Genomic DNA, 22061 nt, shown 5'->3' with positions numbered 1-22061 from the left:
CTCTGCATCCCTCCCGGGGCTGTTTGGGTAAGCACCCTGGAAACAGCAATACTCTGCAGATGTCTGTCCTCCTTTGCCTGTGTGGCAGCCCCTCCTTGAGGCTCTCCCAGCCCAGCATCCCCCATTCTCTGCTGCCACAGTCCAGCTGCTCTGCTTGGGGTCACATCCCTATCCTGCTACTAATGAGCTGTGTGACCATGGAAACACCGCGTACGCTCTCTGTTGCTGGTTTCTTTCTCTGTATTCCCACCTCCTTGATTGTCACATGATCAGAGGAGTCGAAACAAGGCAAGTTGGCCAGAGGTCCAGGGGGAGGGAGAGAGGAAATAGGTGGAGCGCAGAAGATGGCAATGAAAGTATTCCGTACGGTAGTATGACGACATGCGATTTTACATTCGTCCAAACCCACAGAATACAAGGCAAAGAGTGGATCCCAGCGTAAACTATGGACTGCAGTTAATAATAATGTGTCAGTGTCAGCTCATCAGTTGTAACAAGTGTACTGCCACTATTGCAAGATGTTAATTATAGGGGAAATTGGGGGTGGGGCGGGGTGAGGGGTAAATGGGGATTCTCTACACTTTTCATTTCTTTTTCTGTAAACCTAACAGCTCAAAAAAAGGAAAATCTGTTACAAACAAAACAAAAACATGACAAATGGGGAGCCTCCATGAACAGTGAGGAACCCTGGAAGCTTCCTTGGTGTTACCAGCCCTGCCTCATCAGTTTAGGCGTCTGGTCCCGGCGCCACCGGAGCCCAGGGCTGCTTCGCCTCCCCGGTGCGCGTACTGTCAGCTCTGCGCTCTGCAGAGCAACGGCCCTCCCACCCGCGACCCCGACTCAGACCTGGAGGCCGAGGATTTCTGAGGTGAGAGCGCCACCTGCTGGTCCTACTCAAGCTGCCCTAAAAGGCAGTGACTGTCGGGTCTGCGTCCTCGTCCTGGGGGGCTGGGGGCTTGACTTTCACCCAGGGCCGTCCGCGAGTCCCTGGCGGCACCACTCATGCAAACACAAAGGTCATGTATGCGATGTCCAGGCTTGTCACCAGGAACGACACGGGAAAGGTCAGATCTCGTGACTTTATTACGGAAAAGTCCCAAAGTGCTCGAGCGCAGTATGGGTCGGGTGGGAGCCCGCGGGACTCAGGTCACCTGCGGTAGACTCCTGGCTTTTGGTGCCAGCACAGGAAGCCTTACATGACATGATGACAAACACTTACGAGTGTGCCGGACACTATTCTGAACACCTTAGCGGGTCATCCTCGTGAAGAAGATACAAGGTAGATACAACTGTGGCTCTTCCCCGTTGTGCCAATGAGAAGGCGGAGGCACAGAGAGGCTAAGTAACTCGCCCAGGGGCACACAGCCGGAGAAGGTTCGTGCTGAGATTGGATCCGGAGTCCAAGCCGTGACCCACCTGCCAGGCCGCTCTACCTCTAGTCTGCTCATCTGAGAAATGGGCTTGCCGACCCCTCCCTGCCTTTGCAGCGCATCTGGGGCTGAGGAAGCTGCCAGTTGCACACGGGCCTAGGGCTGCAGCTCGTACTGGCCCTCGGTGGCCGTGTGGAAATCCTCGAGCACCGACTGCAGGAACTCAAAGGTGGGCCGCTCCTCAGGCCGGCTGCGCCAGCACTCGGCGATGACGCTGCTGTACAGCTCGGGTGGGCACGAGTCTGGGCGCGGCATGCGGTAGCCGCGCCCCAGGTTGCCAATGACTTCGGGGTTGCTCATCCCTGGAGGCGGAGGGGACGCGGCTGAAGGGCGGCAGGGGCCCGCCAGGCACGGACCGCCATCTCCGCCCTCGCAGCCCGGCTGGCGCCACCTTTACGCATCCCACCATTTACTTTCCATTGCTTGGAGAACAGCTGGAAACGAGGCTGTAGATTATCTCAGTGCGGGACAGTTCCTCCTGGGTGGGACCCTACCTCGCTTACCTGTGACTGCGCGGCACACAGGCGAGCATCACTCACTGCGCAGGTACTTGGTGACCAGGCCCCAGCCCCTCCCAGAGGCTGCTAAGAGGCCCCAGCCCTCCGGGCCTGAGGCTGCGGGGCTGGGGGTTGTTGACCCTCAAGATGGGGCTTTGTACACAAGGTGCAAGACCAAGGGAGGGGCCACCTGCCCTCAGGTGAGGGCAAACGAGTTGGAGGAAACCTGAGTTCAGACCCCGACCTTAACTGAATTCCAGGTCTGGGGGCTCACTGACCTCTGCTGGATGAAGGGGACACAACTCTGTTGCCAAGAGCAACGTTGAGGAAGGGGGTGGAAGCCCCGCCCCCAGAGTGGCACACTTGGGTTTCTGTTTGAACCACTGGGCTCCATTCTGACGTGCAGGTGGGCAACCCCAGGCACTGAGGATGGGACATCTGCCATCGCAGTCACGTCAGGACAGCCCTGAGCAGTAGAGTCGCTGCACGATGCAGCCGCCTACCTGGGTAGGGCACACGCCCATAAGTGATGATCTCCATGAGGAGGATTCCAAATGACCACACGTCTGCTTTGATGGTGAACACCCCGAAGTGGATGGCCTCTGGGGCAGTCCACTTGATGGGGAACTTGGCCCCTGTGAGACAGCCAAGAGCAGCTCTGTGAGGCCGTGACTGACCGCCCCTGCACGCCCCCCGACGCCCTGCTGTCCCTCCCCTCCACCCTGCCCTGCCTGGCGGAGTCAGGGCAGCTGCGCCAGACACAGATGCATCCCGGGAGTCACTCCGACCCCAGGACACATGACCAGGAGCGTGCAGACCCCGGGCGTCCGCAGCATGAGAGGACAAAGACCACCCCTGTCACCCGCTCTGGGTCTTTGCCCAGTGGGCTTCATTGGGCAACCAGCACGTGTTTCCATCTGGGATGGAAGAATCCTTTGGCACCTCCCATGAGTCTTGTTTACTAACAGGAACCCATGGCTTGGGAAAGTCATTTAACTTGTCCCTGCATTCATCCTCTCCTGCAAAAGGGAAGTGGTGACACATGACTCATATACCTCCTAGGGTCACAGTGAGGAAGGAATTCAAATCCTGCTGTCCATGAAGCCCACCGGACGGCCCTGCCCTTGATCACCTGCACCTTGCCTGGCTTTATCCCCTGAAGCTCCCTCAGGGAACGAGTCATGTCAATCCTTCTCCCGTATCAACTGAGGAATGTGCTGAGCTAACACTGCTCACTAACTTGCTTGATGAAATGTATTTTGATCCTTTCAAATCCTCTTGTGAAGAGGGTTTTTTGCCAAAGTTTTACAAAGTAAAGTAGAGACCCGTGGAGACCCCAATTCAGGTATTAGGTTTTGCCGCTCATACTTTAGAGCAGTGTTTTCCAAAGTGTGTTCTGTGAACCCCTGGTTCTGTGGGAAGTTCACAGAAGTTACATGGAAAAAGTATTTGGGATTCCAATTAGTTTGGGAGACCCGAGGTGAGGCACAAGTACACTGGTCCTTAGCTGCAGGACTTCTCAGTGCCTTTAATATGCTGCTGTGGGCTGGGAGTCTCCAAGGGAGGGCTGGATGGACTGGGCGGTGTCTCCAAACTTACTCCCTCGCTGAGCTATTCCTCCTGAGGCACCTGTGCTCTACAGAACACTTTAGGGAAAGGCTGGACTAGCTGGGGGCAAGGCCAGAATTGCACGACAAGGAGTCCAAAGGGACTGGGGAGAGTTGGGAGGCTCCGCTCACCCTCTTGGGCGGTGTACTCATTGTCGATGATCCGGGCCAAGCCGAAGTCACCGATTTTGCAGCACAAGGTCTCAGACACCAGGATGTTGGCTGCCCTCAGGTCCCGGTGGATTGAATTCATCTGCTCGATATACGCCATTCCTTCTGCAATCTGAGGGAATGGGCCCCACGGTGAAGGCCAGCGCCCCTCGGGGAGAAGGACTCCAGCCGCCCTCTGCGTCAGAGCCAGGGGCCCCGCCCTGCTCACCCACCTCTCCTCTCCTTCCAAGGGTCTGCAGGGCAGGAAGGTGGCAGATGGCAGGCAGGAGAAAAGGAAGGAAGGGGCGTGAGAGGAGGGGAAGGCAGGAGGTTGGGCAGAGGGTTTCATTTCCTCAGCAAGTTGCAAGCAGTGGTCCTGGAGCAGGGAGTCCTGGATTGCAATCACTGCTTAAGCTCCTCGGGGGAGGGGGAATCACTGCCCTGACAGGGAACGTGAGGGGATGGGTCTCCAGGGCCCCAGGGCTGCGGAGAGCATTAGGTGAGACCGGTAGGAGGACCTAACCCAGCAGGATCCTGACAGAACGGAGGCAGTGAAAGAAGAGAGTTGTTTCTGTCCCAGGTCACCAGCATTGGGCCAGGAGGAGCTGTTTGTCCTGCTCTTGTGCCGTTTAGCCAAAGAAAGGAACTCAGGGTTTATTCACTGCACTCCCAGTGGATGGATGAAGAAACTGAGGCAGAGAATAGAAAGCCAATGTACCTCCTCAAAGCCAGCACTGGAATTGATCCCCCTCCTACTTAGGCTTCCCTTGCACTGGTTTATTCATTTATTCATTCATTTGTATATTCTATCTTCATATTTATTCCTTCGCTAAGTCATTCCATCATACGTATGTGTTGGTATGGTACTGCGAGGACTATAAGGCTGAATACCAAATATCTTATATCTGGACAGCATTTAGCAGTATTCACCCCATTAACAAATATGTACTATATTGTATTCACGTATATATGTACTATACGAGCGGTATTAGAAATTTTAAAAAAAGGTCTAGCAGGACCCGGATCTGCTTTCAAGAAGCATCCACCTGGCACGATGCTAGGGGAACACATGACCAAGGTGCTCTCTGCACTTTCTTGTCCAGAAAAATTGAACAGAAGTGAGCTTGACCTGGGTCCTGAACGTTGATTAGGATTCTGCCAGCTGAGAAGAGAGGCAAAGGCATCCTGGGCAGAGGGGACAGTCTGGGCAAAGGCTCCCAGATGTGACAGGACAGGGGGGAGCTGCCGTGTGGCTGCAGAGTGGGGCACACGGGCTTGTGGTTGGAGGGGAGCTTGGCATTTCATGCCTTAGAGCAGGAAAAGGAGCGCCCAGGAGGCGGTGAGGGTGTGCGTGTGCGTGTGTGTGTGTGTGTGTGCACGCAGTGAGGTGTTAGCATGATCAGAGTGTGGTTTAGAAGCTGCTCGCCTGGAAGGTTCTGATTTTCTTGTTTCCTAACCTTCAGACTCTTGACCACACCTACTTATAAACTCAGGTGGCTTTTCGCATCTTTTGCCTCTGGGTGACCCAAGATTTCCCAAAGGATTGACTAAGAGACAGCGGAGAGAGAGAGAGAAGGAAAAGAACGGGGGAAAAAAAGAGTGGGCAGGCTGATCGCTGCGCTGTGTTTTGAAACCGGTCACCAGCGTTAATTTTCCGAGATCACCTCACCAGCCTGTTGGACCCGGCCTGTGCTCACCTCGGTGCAGAGAAGAGGGGTGGTGACCTCAGTGCCTGTCCTGATATTAACAGCAGATAACGGTAGAGGAGAAGGTAGATGCGGGAGGGTGCCTCTCTGCAGCAGGGGTGTGTGTGTGTGTGTGTGTGTGTGTGTCTCATGGGCTGACCACAGACCAGAGCTTTTCTGCTGAGAGTTCCAGTTTTAACCTGGAGCCACCAGATGTGCTTTGCTGCCGGTTAGAACCCTCAGCTAAAATCCCCGGGGAGGAAAGATCCCTCCCCTTCCTTTTGCTCTTTACCTCACGCCGTCTGAGTCTACAGAAGGCATTTGTGGGCACCGTCTGAGGACAGGCGAGGTCACCACAAAACACGGGCCTACCGTGTGGCATGGAATTCGTGGGAACTCTCTGGGTCTCCCACACCATCCTTTCCTCCTTCTCGTCCTTAGCAATAGAACCCACCTCGCTCCTTCATGGCTGCCCAGGATAAAGACTACATTTCCCAGGTTCCCTTGCAGTAGGTGTTGGCTGGTGACCGCTGGCCAGGGGGCTGGGAGAGCAAGGGTAGTGGGTGACTTTGGGGACGTGTCTCTAAAGGGAGGGAGGTGGGCTTCCCCCCACCCGCCGCCCCCCTACTTCTTCTTGCTGGCTGAGGAGGACAAGATGCTAAAGTGTGAGCAGTCTCCCTCGGTGGGAAGACGACCTGCTAAGACCTGGAGGGTGGAAGAAACCTGGGTCCCTGCTCTGAGGAGTGGCCCCGCTGCCCGCCCCAGGCTGCCCACCTCTGGTGTTTACACATTTAAGCCATGATGACTTTGGGCTCTCTGTCCTTCACAGCCCAGCCTAAATCTAATGGACACAACCTCTAACTAGTTGATATTGTTAAGCCATGGGGACGGAGGAGAGGGTCTGGGGGCCTGGCCCGCTGCACTCGGTTCTCACAAACCTGGGCCGACATGTCGATCAGCCTTGGGAGGGACAATCGGCTACCTTCATCCGTCTTCAGGAAATCCAGCAAGCAGCCTGAGGAAAGAGAAGTTGCAGCTGCATTTGTGCAGTGACCCAACCCTGGCTGGGCCGGCCTCTCAGGGTATGGGCTGTTCCCCACCTGCGGCAGGAAGTGGGTGGCACCGGATCTCTAGTGCCCAGAGACAAACCCACCCACAGCTGCAGGTGCCTCTGCTCTACAGAAACTCCCATCTCAGCCCTCACAGCGCCCAGGAGGTGCTGATCTGCTACCAGCTGCTTGGAGGATGTTAGGTCTCGGCCAAGTTCAGGGTCATGCAGCCAGGGAACCGGAGCAGAACATGCTCATTCCCTGCACCACATTCCGAAGCATCTTCTTGCCCCCTTCTCTGTCTGTTGGCAGAGATTCTTCCTCCGAGGACCAAGGGCACAAGAAAGCACCAGAACGGAGAGACCCGTCTCCTGGGTTGGTGCAGGGAACAAACGCAGCTCCCCTTTGGCGTCTAAGAGTTGGGGGATGCTCACCACAGGGGTGGCTAAGAGGTGAGCTGGGGAGTCAGGTGCTCAGCGTGGGCCCCTTCATAACGACCTTTCAGGAACTGTATTAGCAGAGCACGTTAGGATCTGACCAGAATCAGTGTGTGGTCAGGGCCACAGGAGGGGTGAGAAGGAGCCCCTGTCCCGGGAGAGCGTGGCCACACCATGGACCTCAGAGGCCATCTCGCCCAACCTCTCTTTTCATCCATGTTGTAAAATGCTCATAGGGTTGTCAAACGTTCTCTGGACTAGAACCGTCTCTGGACACCCAGCCTACTGTTCTTTGGACTTTGCCTCGCTCTGTCCTCCCCAGGGGGCATCAAGCAGTGCCAGGCACAGAAGGCGCGCTCCAAAAATGCTGGTTCAAGGGCTCCTGCACCGAGGACACCGCTCTGTGAGGACCACTTATCCGTCTTGTTCTCATCATCCTTCCCTCCGCCCCCCCCACGCACACCGAACTCCCTAGATCTGAAAGATGTTGGCTAACCGATCCAGCCCGTGGCTCAGGGATCTCCTGCCGAGGTCTCCCGGCCAGGCAAGCCTATGGCAGCAGATCAGCCTCAGCCTTCTCGGGCCCCCAAGCCTGGACTCCCACCCTCAAGCCTCCCTGCCTCTGTCTGAAGGATGCAGTCCCGGGCAGGGCACCACCTCTGGCCATGTACTCGGTCACGATGTAGATGGGCTCCTTGGTGACCACGGCGTAGAGACGGACCAGCCTCTCGTGCTGGAGAGTTTTCATCAGGTTGGCCTCACCCAGGAAGGCCTCCGGAGACATGGTTCCCTCCTTCAAGGTCTTGATGGCCACCTTGATGTTGTTTTTGTAATAACCTGAGCCCCAGGGACGGAGAATGAGGAGGACATTCAGAAGACCCAGAGGCTATGGGAGGTGACCCCTTAACCAAAATCGACATAAGCTTCCAGGAGCCATCCCTGTTCTATAGATGGGGCACTGAGGCCACAGCCGCCCCCGCCCCGCCCCCGGAAGTGGTCCTGGGCTGGCATGACAGCTCCTGAGACGGACGGATGTGCCTGCTTACCTTGTGGGATGCCAGCTTGTCCCAGTCTCCCCTGCCAGTTGGGAGCGCCAGGCAGTGGAGGAACTTACCCGGCCTGGGAGGGGGCCCATTTCACCTCCTTGCCCCTACACCCGGGTCTGGGGTGCATCTCTTGTCCTTCACGTAGCCTGCCTCCTACCCCTACGTAATGAGTCTCTGCTACCACTTGATAGCTTCAGCGTGGCAGGGAGCATCACAGCCCATGACAAAAGCATAGAGAACGCAGAGGGGGCCTGGAGACTCCTTCCCCCTTTCTGCGCCCTGTGATGTTTCCCTTACAGCGCCGGCACCTGCACACACCCACCCCCACCATGAGGTCCCCATCCACACTGAAGGGAGAAGGTGAGTCATGACTCAGACTTGCAACAATCCAGGTGGAGCTCCTGCCAGGGGCGCCTCAGGCATCAGTCCTGGGTGCCAGAGGACTGCGGGGGGGGGGAGGGGGGCAGCAGGATCCCACCGTGAAATCATGCCCATAGACATGGACCTTTCCGGGGATAAACTAAAGCACCTTGTGTTCTGAGAGTGCCCATGCTGAGCAGAGGAGCGACCGTCAACTGTCATTGAAGGTGAGGCCACAGGAGTCCAGAAGTTAAGGGACTGGCTAGTCTCACAGCTGCAAGTGCTGGCTTTGGTCTGTTACCACAGTCTTGGGGCCCCTGGTTCACCGCTCACCACGGTTAACACGTGTTGCCACTCTATGAGTTAGCAAGGCGTTTCAGGTCACACACAAATCAATGGCAAAGGCAGCTCTGGGCAGCAAAGAACCAAGGAGGGACTGGGCTGAGGGGGTGGGAGAGTTGGGTTCTACTCCTGCTTCACCATCATGTGCGGAACAGCTGAAGGCAAGTCACTTTAGTGTCCTATGCCTCCATTACCTCATCTGTAAAATGGGTATATAGCCGCAGTCCCTTCCCCCTCATAAGCCTTTATGGGAAGCACGATGCCCTGTGCAAATCCCGAGACTTCTGTGCTTCGGGACGCAGGACAGGAAGAGAGCGGCTCCCGGCATGACACATACTCACCCATCCAGACTTCGCCAAACTGCCCAGACCCAAGTTTCCTGACCAGCTTGAGGGACTGCCGGGGGATTTCCCATTCGTCCTGGGCCCAGGGGTTCTGGAGAGCCAGGCTCACACAGGGTTGGGTCAGCCTCTGGCACAAACCATCCCCCTTCTCTGCATTAGGAAAGAAGAGGTGGGGCTGGAGCCAGACTGGTCTCATTCTCATGGGAGCCACATCACTCTCAGCTGCGTCCCTGCCCCCTATTGCCTGCCCTACCCCACCCCTACCCGTCGTGCACACACCACACACACACAGCTCTCTGCATTCGTTTTGCACTAAGCAAGGAATGCTATCATTGTCTTGCTGTCTCTAAGACTGAAAATACTTGTTACTCCCCGAGTGCTCACAGCCAGTAGAGGGGATGAGGGACACAGAATGTGAATCAGTATGTTGACAGTTGTCAACTCCTTAGGTCCAGCCTTGGGATAATCCTCCACCCCTCCACCAAGATGGTACCAGTAATTCACACCATCCTGAGATCTTAGTGATAGGGAGATACAAGGGCTCCTCTGGTACAAGCCCCCCACGCGCCCTCATCAGACGCCCCCTCTTACTAGAATAGTGCTGCACCAGAGCCTGCAGGGTGGGGAAGGTGTTTCGGGGGGAGATGTAATAGCCGCCTTCATCCAGGGAGCGGATCTTATAGTGTTTGATCACCTCCCCCTGGGTGGTCACATCCTTCACAGACAGAGAAAAGGCACCTGGAGGGTTAATAAAGACACATACATGAGAAGCAAGGCATAGAGGGAAACCCAGGACTGGGATTTGGGCTTCATTTCAATACCCTGGAAAAAAGTTCCCCAAATTCTGCTCTCCATTTTGACCACTTCCATCAAAAGTTATCTTTTCCTTCATCTCACCCTCCACCCTCCTGGAAGCCTTTCCTCTCAGCTCCATCTGACTCTGTCCTTGACGTTCCTCCCCAAAATCTCCCAAAACTCAGCCAGAGAATCCCAGAGCTCTGGAGCAGGCAGGATGTTATCTTAGCAATCAGGCTGTCCCCCAACTTGGGCCCTGGGGCTTGCGGACCCTTTGCCATGGGATATTGAGAAATACAGAGTTGTTGGAGGGACTAAGAGACTGACTCATTCATTCATTCATTCATTCCAGCTGAAAGGCTGACCCTACCCCACATGCAATACTAAATTACAACCCCAAGCACTCCTGTCCATGGGGGAGAACATAAGACACTCCCCAGGGGTTCTGTTCAAATCCATACACACAACTAGGTATTCTGTCTTCTAGGTGAATGTAGCAGATGGCAAGCGTTAAGAGCAATTTAGGTGGCAAGAGTTTTCAGCTGAAAAACATTCCACGAACTTGATGGTTTTTATAAAGCGCCTCTCTCCAGCTCTCTGGGCACCACACTCCTCCACTCTTATTTGGAAGATGAGGAAGCTGAGGCCCAGAAGGGGGATGTCGCTTTGCACCAGGGTCCTCCGCTGGCTAGCAGCAGGCTTGGGGGCTCCCGTGCCCTTTCTAAGGGCTCGCCTACCTCGAGCAGTACCAGCCCTCCCCGCCAGGTGTCAGGCTTGGACACCTCTTGTCCTGGGTGTGGGCGCTTGATTTTGCTTTGCGGTGTTTGTCTTTACGTGTCTTTCCTCCCCCATCAGCCCATCAGCCCATCTCAAATCTCTTCTCCCCTAACCCTTGGCCATTGCGCCTCTCTTATTGCCCACCTGCAAAAGGATGCGGAGAAGCCTTGCGCCCCGCGGCGCGCCCTGCCTCCGCCACAGCCCGCTCCACGCGCCCGACCCCAGCCCAGCCCGCACGCGGCAAACTGTGGCCCCGACTTCGCCCCGGGTGGGTGCAACGTGCCCGGTATCTCAGGAACCAGAGAGTGGCTCTAGTGAGTCCATTCATCCGCGCATCACCCTAGTGAGGAAGGGAGCTGTTCTCCCCGTTCCCTCCGCTGCACCCTGCTTGTGAATCCTCTAGATCAGGCAAGGAGACGGGGCTCTCCTCCAGCAGGGCTGCAGAAGCTCGGATTTAGGGCCTCTCTCTTGTGTGGGCTCCTCCTAGGGACTGTCCCGAATATCTATCTACAATCTGGCATTCCTTCCTCTTAAAGGGGACTTCAATCCTTGCGGTTCACAAAATCTGGATCCCCTTGTCCTGTCTCCACGCTGCGTGTGGGCTGCGCTGGGCAGAGGCAAGGCTGGGCTCCCAGACATTGAGATTTCTTAACACTGTAAGGACCACCTGCCCTTGAACTGGGAAACTAGTCAGTCCTCACACAGATACCAATTAAATGAAGCTTGAGAAGCTAAGGGATGTCCTGGAGGCCTCTCGGGGCTAGAACTCGCTCCCTGGCTTCTGGGGGCAGTGTTCCTTCCCCATCTCCCATCCTCTGTCTGTGGCCTCCAGATGCTTTGGAGTTCGGTGGAGTGTGCACATGTGTATGCAGGGATGTGTATATGTGCGTGGGGTCCTGAAGCGTCAGCTCCATCTGGCCAATCCCAGCCTGGACTAGCTGGGGAGGGGGGCAAGGACAGGAGGAGACACCTGCCACCCTTAGAGACCCCTTCCTCCTTCACACTGAGGCTGGGGACGCCCTTTCCCTCCAGGGGGTCCCTTAGCAATAGGCAACAATTAAAACATCATTTCCGGGTGAAATGACGTGATGTCTGGGATTTGCTTCAAAGTAAGAGTGGTGGGTGGCGATATACACAAAACGAGATTAGCTGGGTTGATTATTGTTAAGCTGGGTGTTGGGTACAGGGGCTCCATTATACTATTCGCTTTACTTCCATATGCATTTGAAATATTCTACAGCAAACAAAACACTTATGTCATCTCTAATGATTCCCATATTGTTTCTTGGACATAGGTGCCCTGCTATTCAGATGGAGTAGTGGCAATATCCTAATATGTACGTGTATATAATTTAATGCATCCATCGGCGCATATCCGGAAATTCTGCACAGAGCGCCCCAACGCACCATTGCATCCCTCCACCTCCCCCACCTGGTTCTGACCCTTTGAGGGGCAGTGAGCTGTGGGAGCTCCCCTGAGCCTCCAGTGGGCTGTAAGCAGCTCTCTTTGTCCAGCTTTTGCTGCTTTCGTGTTTCCACTCACTGCAGTTCTCAAGCCATGGATGGAGCTGAAGCGTAAGCCAGCGGGCGGGGGAGGGGGTGGTGCTCCCACCAGGAAAGCCCTGTCCTTTCTCTTTGCCCCAACACAGGGGGCCAGGCTCACAGCCCGGCCACCCTCTCTCCCCTTCACCTCTGATGTCGCTGCTGCCACCTCCTCTCCTGTAACAGGTCCCTCTGTGCAGTGTCCTGATAACAAAGGCTTTCTTCGCCCTGCTTGGGAAACTCCCCTCCATCCACCAGGTTAGGCCAGTTGGACACGTTTTAGAGCTTGTGAAGATTTTTGGTGCCCCTCAGATGATCTGGGCCCTGACGCTTGTTCACTGTTGGTCTTGAATGAGTCACTTCTTCCCTCAGGGAGTCAGTTTTCTCATCTTTCAAATGGGGGTATTGGCCCAGTACCTCAAAGATGGAAGACTAGTGGCAAACGTGTACCAGGAAGCATATATAACAAGGTTCATAGCGGCACGGTCATAACAGCCCCAAACCGGAAACAACCCCAAGTCCACCAACGTTAGCGTGGAGAAATAGCAATAACTTATGGAATATTCATATACTAGATTCCGTATAGCAGTCAAAGTGAGCTGTTGCTATCCTCAACAACACGAGTGAGTCTGTTATGGGCTGAATTGTGTCCCCCCCCTCCCCACAAATTCCTGTGCTGAAGTCCTAACCCCCAGTACATCAGAATGTGACTATCTTTGGAAATAGGGTCTTTAAAGAGGTGATTACATTAAAATGAGGTCATTGGGGTGGGCCCTGACCCAATATGACTGGTGTCCTTATAAGAAGAGGGCATGAGGACACAGACACACACAGAGGGACAACCATGTGAGGACACAGGGAGAAGACGGCCGTCTACAAGCCAGGGAGAGAGGCCTCAGGAGAAACCAACCCTGCTGACACCTTGATCTCAGATTTCTAGCCTCCAGAACTGTGGGAAAACACATTTCTGTTGTTTAAGTCCCCCAGTTCTGGTACTTTGCTTCAGAAGGCCTGGCACACGAATACAGAATCTTACAGTGTTGAGTGAAAGGAACAGGACACACACAAAAACTAAAATACTATGATTCCATTTGTATAAAGGTGAGAAACAGACAAAACATGGGTGGTAACACTATAAAGAAAGATAAGGAAGGATTTCCATCCAAGTCAGGACAGTGGTGGCTTCTCTGGCGGGTGGGGAGGTGAATCAGAAAGGGGCACCGGTGGGGCAGGGAGAGGGGCTCTGGGTGTCTGGAATGTTCTCGCTCTTGTGGTCACACAGGTGTTTACTTAGCATGACTCTATAATTATGCACTCATTTATAATTTATGCAGTTTTTAGATGCGTTTTATACTTTATAGCAGAAAGAACTTTGAGGAGGAAAGACAGAGAGAAAACTAAAGACAGAGAAAGAGAGAACCCAGTGGCCTGAGGGTGGTGGCAGAAACGTTCTGCTCGGTAGGTGGGTTTGAATCTGTGAGTCCACCAGATCTCAGTGATCACTGCCCCATCCTTGTATATCACAAACTTATACCTCACAGGCTCTTGGAAGTGTCTTGAGTCACAGCCTCTAGCTGACATTATCTCTAAGGATTCTTTCAGCTCCCAAATCCTTTGATTCCAGACGTGGCCCTGGGTCACACCCCCTCTTCTGCCCCGCCAGCCTCAGCACCCCTGCTGACCGAGGCAGTGCGAGACCAGCCCGAGATGGGAGCCGCTCTCGTGCTGGGCACATTTCCAGCGGGGCCCTGGGAGAACTGTCCATGTGCACAGCCTCACGCTCAGTTACCGGATACCCATGGGCTGTCTTGGCTGGCCTGATGTGGGAGGGACCCCCCGGGGTGGACGCTGCCAGGTTCTCCTGCCTAGCACCTCACACACTGGCCCCCTCCCAACTCCCAGAAGCAAGGCTGCAGGTGGGGCTCCCGGGCTGCACAGGGAGGGAAGCGGAGGCCCAGGCTTACCTTTGCTGGTTTCGCTCTCTCTAATTAGAAAGGAGCCGGCCTTATTGATTGGAGCCAGAAGCTGCCTCTCGGCATCTCTCCGGCAAATTGATCTAAAGAACCACCTGGAAAAGAAAAGCACGAAGGCAGACAGACCTCAGAGAGTGGCCACACTCCCGGGGATACTGTCACCCAAGTCCCTTCCCTCCAGAGATGAAATGTGTTCCCGTTGCCAACTTAACCCTGAGCTGAGCCCCTCACATTTTGATACATGAAATACCCCTCGGTCCCCTTCCCTGCTGTCAGCGATGGACTTGGTGTTTTCTTGAAATGAAAGGAGAGCAGTATTTGGTGCCCTTTGTTAATTTTGCTCTGGGAGAATGCACCTGACACCTTCCCTCACAGCCCACCCTCCTTGGGGTTGGGTCTCTAGTGCCCCTTGAGCACAGGCTGGTCAGGGTGGATGTGCCCGCCCCACACTGGTCCAGGGACAGGCACAGGGCCGGGCGTGCTGGGCAAGGAGCCCTCCTGGGGGCGAGCATCGCTGGATGGGAACACTAGACGAGGTGGCAGACCCATGCCAGCTCGTGAGTTTGACAGACTCTGAGCTCCTTCAGGGCAGGGGTCACGTCATAATGGGTTTTGCATCCTCCCCGGTCCTGGGCAGAGCTGGGGCTCTGGCTCTGTTTGCTCAGGGCACTAATGCTTGAGGCCCTGGCTGGTGCCACAGGCAGGTAGGTTATGAGGATGCTGGGGTGGAGCTGTCCCTTAAGGCCCCCATCCTGTGAGTCCCCCGAGGTGCAAGCCCTGAGTCCTGTCCTGGAGGCAGGGGAGGAGGGTGGCTGATCAAGGTGGTGGGACATGGGGTCGTCTCTACCAGGTTAGCCAGGAAACGGGCAGCTCCCGTTTTACAGGTGGGAAGGGTGAGATGGGTTCCCTGAGTGACACCCTCAGTGTCACACAGAGATTTAAATGTTGCTGGGACATTAGACAAGCCTTTCCCAGAGGCACCAAGTCCCCACCCCTCTCCTGCCCCCTCTGTGCCGGGTTCACACCCTGCTCTGCTATTTAGCTACTTTCTGGCTCTGCCCTGCGCGGACTAGAAGCCCCCAGCACACGCCTCTGCTCTGAGGGGCCATCTGTCCACCTACTTTTCCACTTCCAGGGTCTCTATTCGGGTCACAAAGTTGCTGGGCACGTAGCCTTCTCTTCCTGTGATGAGAGACTTGGCCAACCACCAGTCTCCAGCTCTAGGTGGGAAAGAAAAACAAAACAGGTAGCGGCTCCCACAAGGCTCTCTGGGCAGCTCACAGCCCACAGCATCTCACCCCTGGGAGGCAGAGAATTCGAGAGGCAGGTGGTCGGGTGGAGGGAGGGAACTGGGGCCAGGGGCTCAGTGATGCGGGCTGTCCAGGTCATTCCAACTCGCCAGCATCCGTTGGGCCCAAGATGCTCCTGGCCCAGGGGAGGAAAGGGAACAACGCAGCCTCCGGGGCGGGGGTTTGTCTCCGTAGCCTGATCCACCCACGAGGGCCCCAGTCCTCTGGTGAGCCGCCTTCCTCTCGATTAATGGGACACGTTTAGGGTTTGGGGAGTGAGGTTGGACTGGATGGGAAAGACAGAAACAAGGAGGGCTGCGGAGGAGAGGACCAACCGGAGCCCACAGATGGTCAAAAGGTCAGGGCCTTCACACTTTATCGCAGAACATCGAGAAATAAAGGAGTCCTCAGCCTCCACAGGACAAGCCCGACGTGCGACAGGGTGGCTTTAGAGCAGTTTCTGAGAAGAACCTCTGGATAAACTAAAGCTGAACTCACAGGTAGGGTCTCAGGCGAGATCTTGTCTGGCAAGGGAGACAAATCTGGACACAACAGAGTCCAGTCCAGAGCTGTGACGGAGCAGCCAGGCAAGCGTTGTGGGCATCAGGAGGGCTTCATGGAGGAGGTGACGTTAAAGGTGGGTTTTGAAGGAAGAGTAGGGTTTTGACAGCAGAGCAGGAGGTAGTGAATACGAACCCCTACTACTGAGTGACTGGGCTGGGCTGCGCTGGGCTGGGGGGCAGGGCACTGGAGAAGATATTCTGGAGGCAGCCGTGCAGGGCGGTGCGTTGGGGGAAAGGTAGGTGGGTGGGGGGTGGGGTCCTGCAGTCACAGGGACGGTGTCTGGGACACTTACTCCTTCAGGATCTGCAGCTTCTCCCCCTTCAGCATCTGCAGGTCCTGGTTGTTCACGGCTTTGTAGTCATACAGGGCCACCACGAAGTGCTCCTCTAGGGTGAACAGGGAAGAGATGGTCACTGCTTGGGCTGCTAGAGCGATGGTAGGGGCTGGAAAAATCCTGAAGATCTAGGGAGATCAGCTGTGTGGACCTGAGGGACGCAGACCCACGTCTGGGAACCATCCCTTATCACTTCGGAGGCCATGACCCTCCCCTCTCTTCCCCTTCTCCCCCTGCCCTCCCTGCCTCTGTTCCAAGGGCAGTAGTGGTCTCGGAACATAGCAGCTGTAACTTTGACCTGTAACGGTACCCAGGGCCCTGTCACAGCGCTCTGGCTGGCAGTACCCAGACGAGCTGCTGGTCCCTGCAATGCAGCGGGCTCTGGAGTGTGGCCTATCGTCTTTCCAATGACCGCTGCTTTTCTGCACAGCCCTGGGGAGCGAAGACCCCCCGCCCCGAAAAAGGTCACCTGGAGACCACTTAGCGTCCCCAGAAGTAGATGACTCAGCTTGGTCACCAGAGTGTGGCTGTTCCCCTCCCCTCGGCGGGAAGGGGGGCTGGAATAGATGACAGAGGCCGCCTCCGGTTCTGAGATTCAAGGTCTTGTGCCAAAGGCAGTTGGTTTTACTTCCTTCTCCTGGACTTCCTTCCTGGAGATGCGAAGCCCCCGGCAGGAAGTAAGGATCTCCCCTGATGGTAATTAACCGTGATCCTCAGCACGGATAAGAAACACCAGGCACCAGGTGAGGCCACTAACTGGGTTGCCGCTCTTGACTGACAGACTCCGAGCTCCTTCGCGGAGGGGCCCCATCGTAATTAGCTTTGCATCCTCCGCAGTCCTGGGGCAGAGCCGGGCTCTGGGTTGTTTGTTCAGTGCAGTCGTGCGAGGGCTCTAATGCCTGAGGCCTCCCGGTGCTGGATGCAGGTGGGTTATGAAGATGCTGGGGCAGAGCTCTCCCGGAAGCCCCATCCTGTGAGCCCCCTGCCCCGGCCTGAACCCCCGAGGTCATTCATTATATCACCTCCACAGTCCGGCCCATCAGAGTGGAAGTGGAGACCGGGGGTGGTTAGAAGGCCGGCAGGGGGCCTTTGAAAGTGGGCTGGGAAACTAGATATGGGAAACTCCATACGGAACAGAGCAAGGGCTGGGACGCAGAGCCATCGGCCTTCGCCCTTGGAGGTTGGGAGCTAGAATTTTTGAAAGCCTGGGTTTGACGATGCTGTTTGTATTTGCTGTAACTCTTTTGGTGCTCGTTCGTAGTTTGTAAAGTCTTAAAAAAAAAAAAGCCCACCCAGGCTCAGGTACACTAAATGAGCTGGTGCTTGGCTCCTGGAGGGACACCCCCCAAGGGCAGGTGAAGCCTAGGGCACCTCACTCAGCCTCCCCCCAGGCCTCCTCCTCTCCGACCCTCGAGGGCCCATCTTCCCCAGGAAGCCGCTCCCACCTCGGCCCCTGTTCCAACTGCACGAAGCCGGGGGCCGGGAGGACGTGGCCAGGGGAGCCTCAGCTGCCGAAGCAGCCCCTTCTTACCTTGGTCCGGGTGCCTGGTGTCAGGAGGGGGCGGAGCCAGGTGGTTAAACACGACCTAGAGCGGAAATGCACGTGCTCTGTGTTAGGTCATGGCCCGGAGGCCTGGGCAGGGCAGGAGGGGTGAGACTGCTGCGTGCCAGCTGGAGGGTCTGGGGGAGCCTCTCTGCTGGCCCAGGAGGCTGCACAGGTAAATTCTACACGTGCTGCCTCAAGCCCCAGGTGCCAGTGCCACGCCCCACAAGCCGGGACCGCCTGCCCAACCACACACGTGGCTGGAGGAGGGGTACGTGGGGATGCCCCAACTTCGTAAGAGGCAGCTGTGGAACTGTGGGAGGAAGCTGTATCACCCAGGTTAAAGTCCTGGTTCTTCTTTAAAAGAGAAATTGCAAAAGAGTATTTGCTCTCAAGGGAAATTATTTTAAAAGCATATTTCCCTCAAACTCAACAGATGTATTCCCAGGTTTGTACCCTGTAGAGAAACCTTTGCACCGGAAGGCTCCCAGAAAAAAAATTAAAAAAATAAAAATCGTTGAAGTGTGGAAATCACCCTTTGACCAAAAAGATAGACGAATAGACAAACTGGAGCGAGTCATGCAACGAAACCCGGGGCAAGTGCGTGGCTACAGCCCCAGGCATCCCCGTGGATAAAACCCACAAACTTAAGGGAGATCCAAAACCCATGTCTCGGACGAATACGTGCTGTCTGATTCAAATGATTTAAAGTTCACAACGGGTAAAATCAAACTGAAGAGTGTTTAGAAACACATACATATGTGATCACACCGAAAAAGCGAAGCTAAGGAATGATACACACTCTCAGGATAGTGGGGCCCGGGGTGACGAGGATAGACTGGGGGCAGCAGACAGTCTCAATGGGTCACCTTCTACTTCTGAAGATGACGGAGCTGTGCTGGCTCTTCATTCTGTTCTTTGTTCAACTTGACATATGCGTTACAAATTTTTTTTTTTTTGGCCACGCAGCATGTGGGATTCCCCCACCAGGGATCGAACCCGTGCCCCCTGCATTGGGAGCATGGAGTCTTAACCACTGGGGCCGCCAGGGAAGTCTCCAAATATTCTTTTTGTATTCCATATTTATTGAACACAATTTTGAAGTAGGATTTTGCAAAATGGCATGTATAGCGTGGTTCCATTGACAATATAAACATGTAATATAAATAACCCACAGAAAAGGGGTCTGGAGGCAGGAGCTCTGAAGTGCTAACTCCAGGTATCATTGGGCAGTGGAATAATGAGTATTTACGATTTTTTTCCATAATTAATAGATATGATGTGACTTTTAAAAAAGTTTAAAACCTTCCAGGCTCTACTACTTATTAGCATATAATGAACACAGTCGAAGTCGGCGTTTTCCCAGTCGATCATTCATTCATTCAACAAACATTTCATTGCTACCTGCCAAGCCCTGCACTAAATTGGGACACGGATAGATAAGATTCCTCTAAGAAACAGGATTGGCAATTCCCCTTCCCCTCCCCCATCAGGTCACTGTCAGAATAAAGCAATGGCCAGTCGAATGTGCTGGTGAGGGTTGGGGGACCCAGGCATGACTCCCAACTGACCCAAACCAAAAGGGGGTAGGTGGCCGGGTGGGGGAGACACAAACATCATCATCTAAAAGTGCCTCTTTGGGAATGCTACCGTCAAAGGGTGCCAACCGTTTTGTGAACAGACCAGAACTGCATGACAGGCTCCATGAGAACTTGAGGGCCTGCTGCGGAGGAGAGGGCCCCTCCAGTCCTAAGCTGCCTTATCCCAGGACGGCAAGCTGCTTGGAATACCAGCAGCAGTGCCACGAAAGGGACAATGACCATCAGGAGCTTCTGGGCAGGGGGTGGGGGCAGCAGATGTTGCTAAATGCCCCAGACCCCCTCTCGCCCCACCCTTTGTTCAAGTTGACATTTTTGATTTCCTTTCCTCTTCAAGGCTGCCTGTGTGCATTGAAAACTGGCTAAGGATTACCGGGAGCCCCCTAGGCCCGGTCCTGTGCCTTGCACACCTGCATATGGTCACGTCCCCATCAGAAAGGCATTCTTACTGTACCCATTTTACAGATGCGGACACTGAGGCACAGAGGAGTTAAGTAACCTCCCTGGAAGCACACTGCCCATAGATTTAAGCTCGGCCATCTGGCTGCTAAGCTTGGTACTATGCCACCACTGAGACGTGGGTCGTGGTGGCAGTGGGAGGGGTCTACTTGTTGGTGCCCCGCGTTGTCTAGAGATGGCGCTGGTGCTGGCTGGAGACGAGCAGCAGCCCCCGAGCCGCGCGGGGGAGCTCCGTGCACCCCTCTCCCACCCCTCCAGCTGCGCACAGCAGTCACTCACCAGGGGCGGCAGTGGTGGGGCCTCTTTGCCCTGGGTGCTGGCCTTCTCGGGGCTCCATCTGCCCTTCCCCTTCTCCTTGACCTGCCTTTTGCTGCTCACCACTCCCATCCTGTCGGAGAGCACACAGCAGATTGGCCATGTGAGTAGGTTTTCAGAGCCTCTGTGCACAAGAGCGTCCCCAAACCCCCTCCGGTTGCCGATTAGAAAGGTGGGGAAGCAGGGGGGCAGTGAAGGTCAAAGTCAGAACATGGGGTCAGAAGGGGCTTGGGTGGGCTAAGCTTGCCTCCATCGTTTTTCCCAGAGCAGGAAGAAGTGGCCCAGAGAGGAGAGACTCCTGGGTTTAGGACACAGAGATGGTCTGGCCTGACGAAACTGCCAGAAACCGCCAGGGTGGATCCCAGGCCCCTGGGGGTAGGAGCCTTGCCGTCTAGAAAGAGGCTGACCAATGTGTCTGGTGGTCTGGGTTTCAGTCTTCACTTGGGAAAGTCACATTCCCTCTCCTGGCCCACGTTAGAACATTCTGAGGTTCTTTCCAGCTCAGATTTTCAGGTGAGATGCTCTAACTTAGGTCACAAAGATAGTACAGGCATTTAATGCCAACTTTTCAACAATATCAGGGAATCTTCTTGAGAGGTGAGTGAAATACGATCAAGATTTTTCTTGGGTAAAGAATCGTCAAACGACAGATGTGGGAAAGACCCCGGGGACCACAGCCAAGAGCATCGCCACTTCACCACCACACCCATTCCAGGGCCGGCTGTTCAAGGAGAGCTTACTCTTGACCAAGAACTTCACCTATCTTGTATCATCCTTTCAAGTCTCTAAAATAAGTGCAAGTAGGAGGTCTGAGATGTTAAGCAGCTGGTTCCCGGTCAAAGAGTTAAGCAATGCAGAGCCAACCGTGGAGCCCTGGCGGACACTAGACCACCACACTTACCCACATTTTGGATAACAGATTATGGGGTTGTACTAGGAAGCGCTGCTGACCTTTATCAGGGGACTATTTAATATCTATTTATATGATAATTTTCTTCTTTAATCTGTTGATGTAATGAGTTATGTTGATCAATTTTCTGCTACTGAAACATCCTTGCATTCTGGAATAAAAGCTATTTGGGGGCTTCCCTGGTGGCGCAGTGGCTGAGAGTCCGCCTGCCGATGCAGGAGGCACGGGTTCGTGCCCCGGTCCGGGAAGATCCCACATGCCGCGGAGCGGCTGGGCGCGTGAGCCATGGCCGCTGAGCCTGCGCGTCCGGAGCCTGTGCTCCGCAACGGGAGAGGCCACGACAGTGAGAGGCCCGTGTACCGCGAAAAAACAAAAACAAACAAACAAAAAGCTATTTGGTTACAGTGCCTTAGTCTTTTGGATACACGGATGGGTCCTATTTGCTAATATTTTATTTTGAATGAAAATCTATATTCCTGAGCATGATTGGTCTATAAGGAATTAACCTTAAGATGATTCTGGCTTCATAACATACCGGGAATCTCTTTGTCTTTGTTCCTATGATCTTGAATCGTTTAATAACATTGGGGTTATCTGTTCTTTAAAGACTACATGGAACTCAGCTGGTAAGTCATCTGTTCCTGGGACCCTTTTAATAGTAGATCTCTAAATAAATTTCCAGTTTCTTCCACAGGAATTTGTTGCCACTTTTCCTCCTTCTTGCACCACTTTGATAATTTATATGATTTATAGGACATCTTTGATTTCCTCTCCATTTCCAATTTACCATGAAGTTTTACATCGTATTGTTTTCTAATTATTTTCATCTCTTCTCTTTCTTGATTATGACTTATTTGTTGTTCCCAATATAAATTAAATATACTTTCAATAATTACAATTTTTAATTGGATAACATTATCTGAAGGTTTCTATGACCAAATAAAGTCCTACCCTAGCTTTAAAATTATGAAAAAGGAGAGTAAAATCAAACCTGCCTGAAAGTGGAATAGGAATA

The 22061-nt window shown here is 54.3% G+C and overlaps 1 protein-coding gene across 1 annotated transcript in view; it reads right to left on the bottom strand.

Annotated features, from left to right (window-relative positions):
- Window positions 1–1092: 1092 nt before the first annotated feature.
- BLK (BLK proto-oncogene, Src family tyrosine kinase) overlaps window positions 1093–22061 on the bottom strand; it is a 46068-nt gene continuing 25099 nt past the window's right edge. The window contains exons 2-13 of the mRNA XM_060013615.1: window positions 20101–20209; window positions 17753–17807; window positions 16180–16273; window positions 15156–15254; window positions 14026–14129; window positions 9539–9685; window positions 8945–9097; window positions 7513–7692; window positions 6308–6384; window positions 3667–3817; window positions 2431–2562; window positions 1093–1732 (exon numbers count right to left, since the gene is read on the bottom strand). Of these exons, the coding sequence (XP_059869598.1) occupies window positions 1527–1732; window positions 2431–2562; window positions 3667–3817; window positions 6308–6384; window positions 7513–7692; window positions 8945–9097; window positions 9539–9685; window positions 14026–14129; window positions 15156–15254; window positions 16180–16273; window positions 17753–17807; window positions 20101–20208 (1506 nt within the window). The 5' untranslated portion in view covers window position 20209 and the 3' untranslated portion in view covers window positions 1093–1526. The remainder of the gene's footprint in view (window positions 1733–2430; window positions 2563–3666; window positions 3818–6307; window positions 6385–7512; window positions 7693–8944; window positions 9098–9538; window positions 9686–14025; window positions 14130–15155; window positions 15255–16179; window positions 16274–17752; window positions 17808–20100; window positions 20210–22061) is intronic.

This window comes from Delphinus delphis, chromosome 6 (genome assembly GCF_949987515.2).
Source record: "Delphinus delphis chromosome 6, mDelDel1.2, whole genome shotgun sequence".
NCBI classification, from domain to species: domain Eukaryota; kingdom Metazoa; phylum Chordata; class Mammalia; order Artiodactyla; family Delphinidae; genus Delphinus; species Delphinus delphis.
This window is presented reverse-complemented; position numbering and strand designations above follow the sequence as displayed.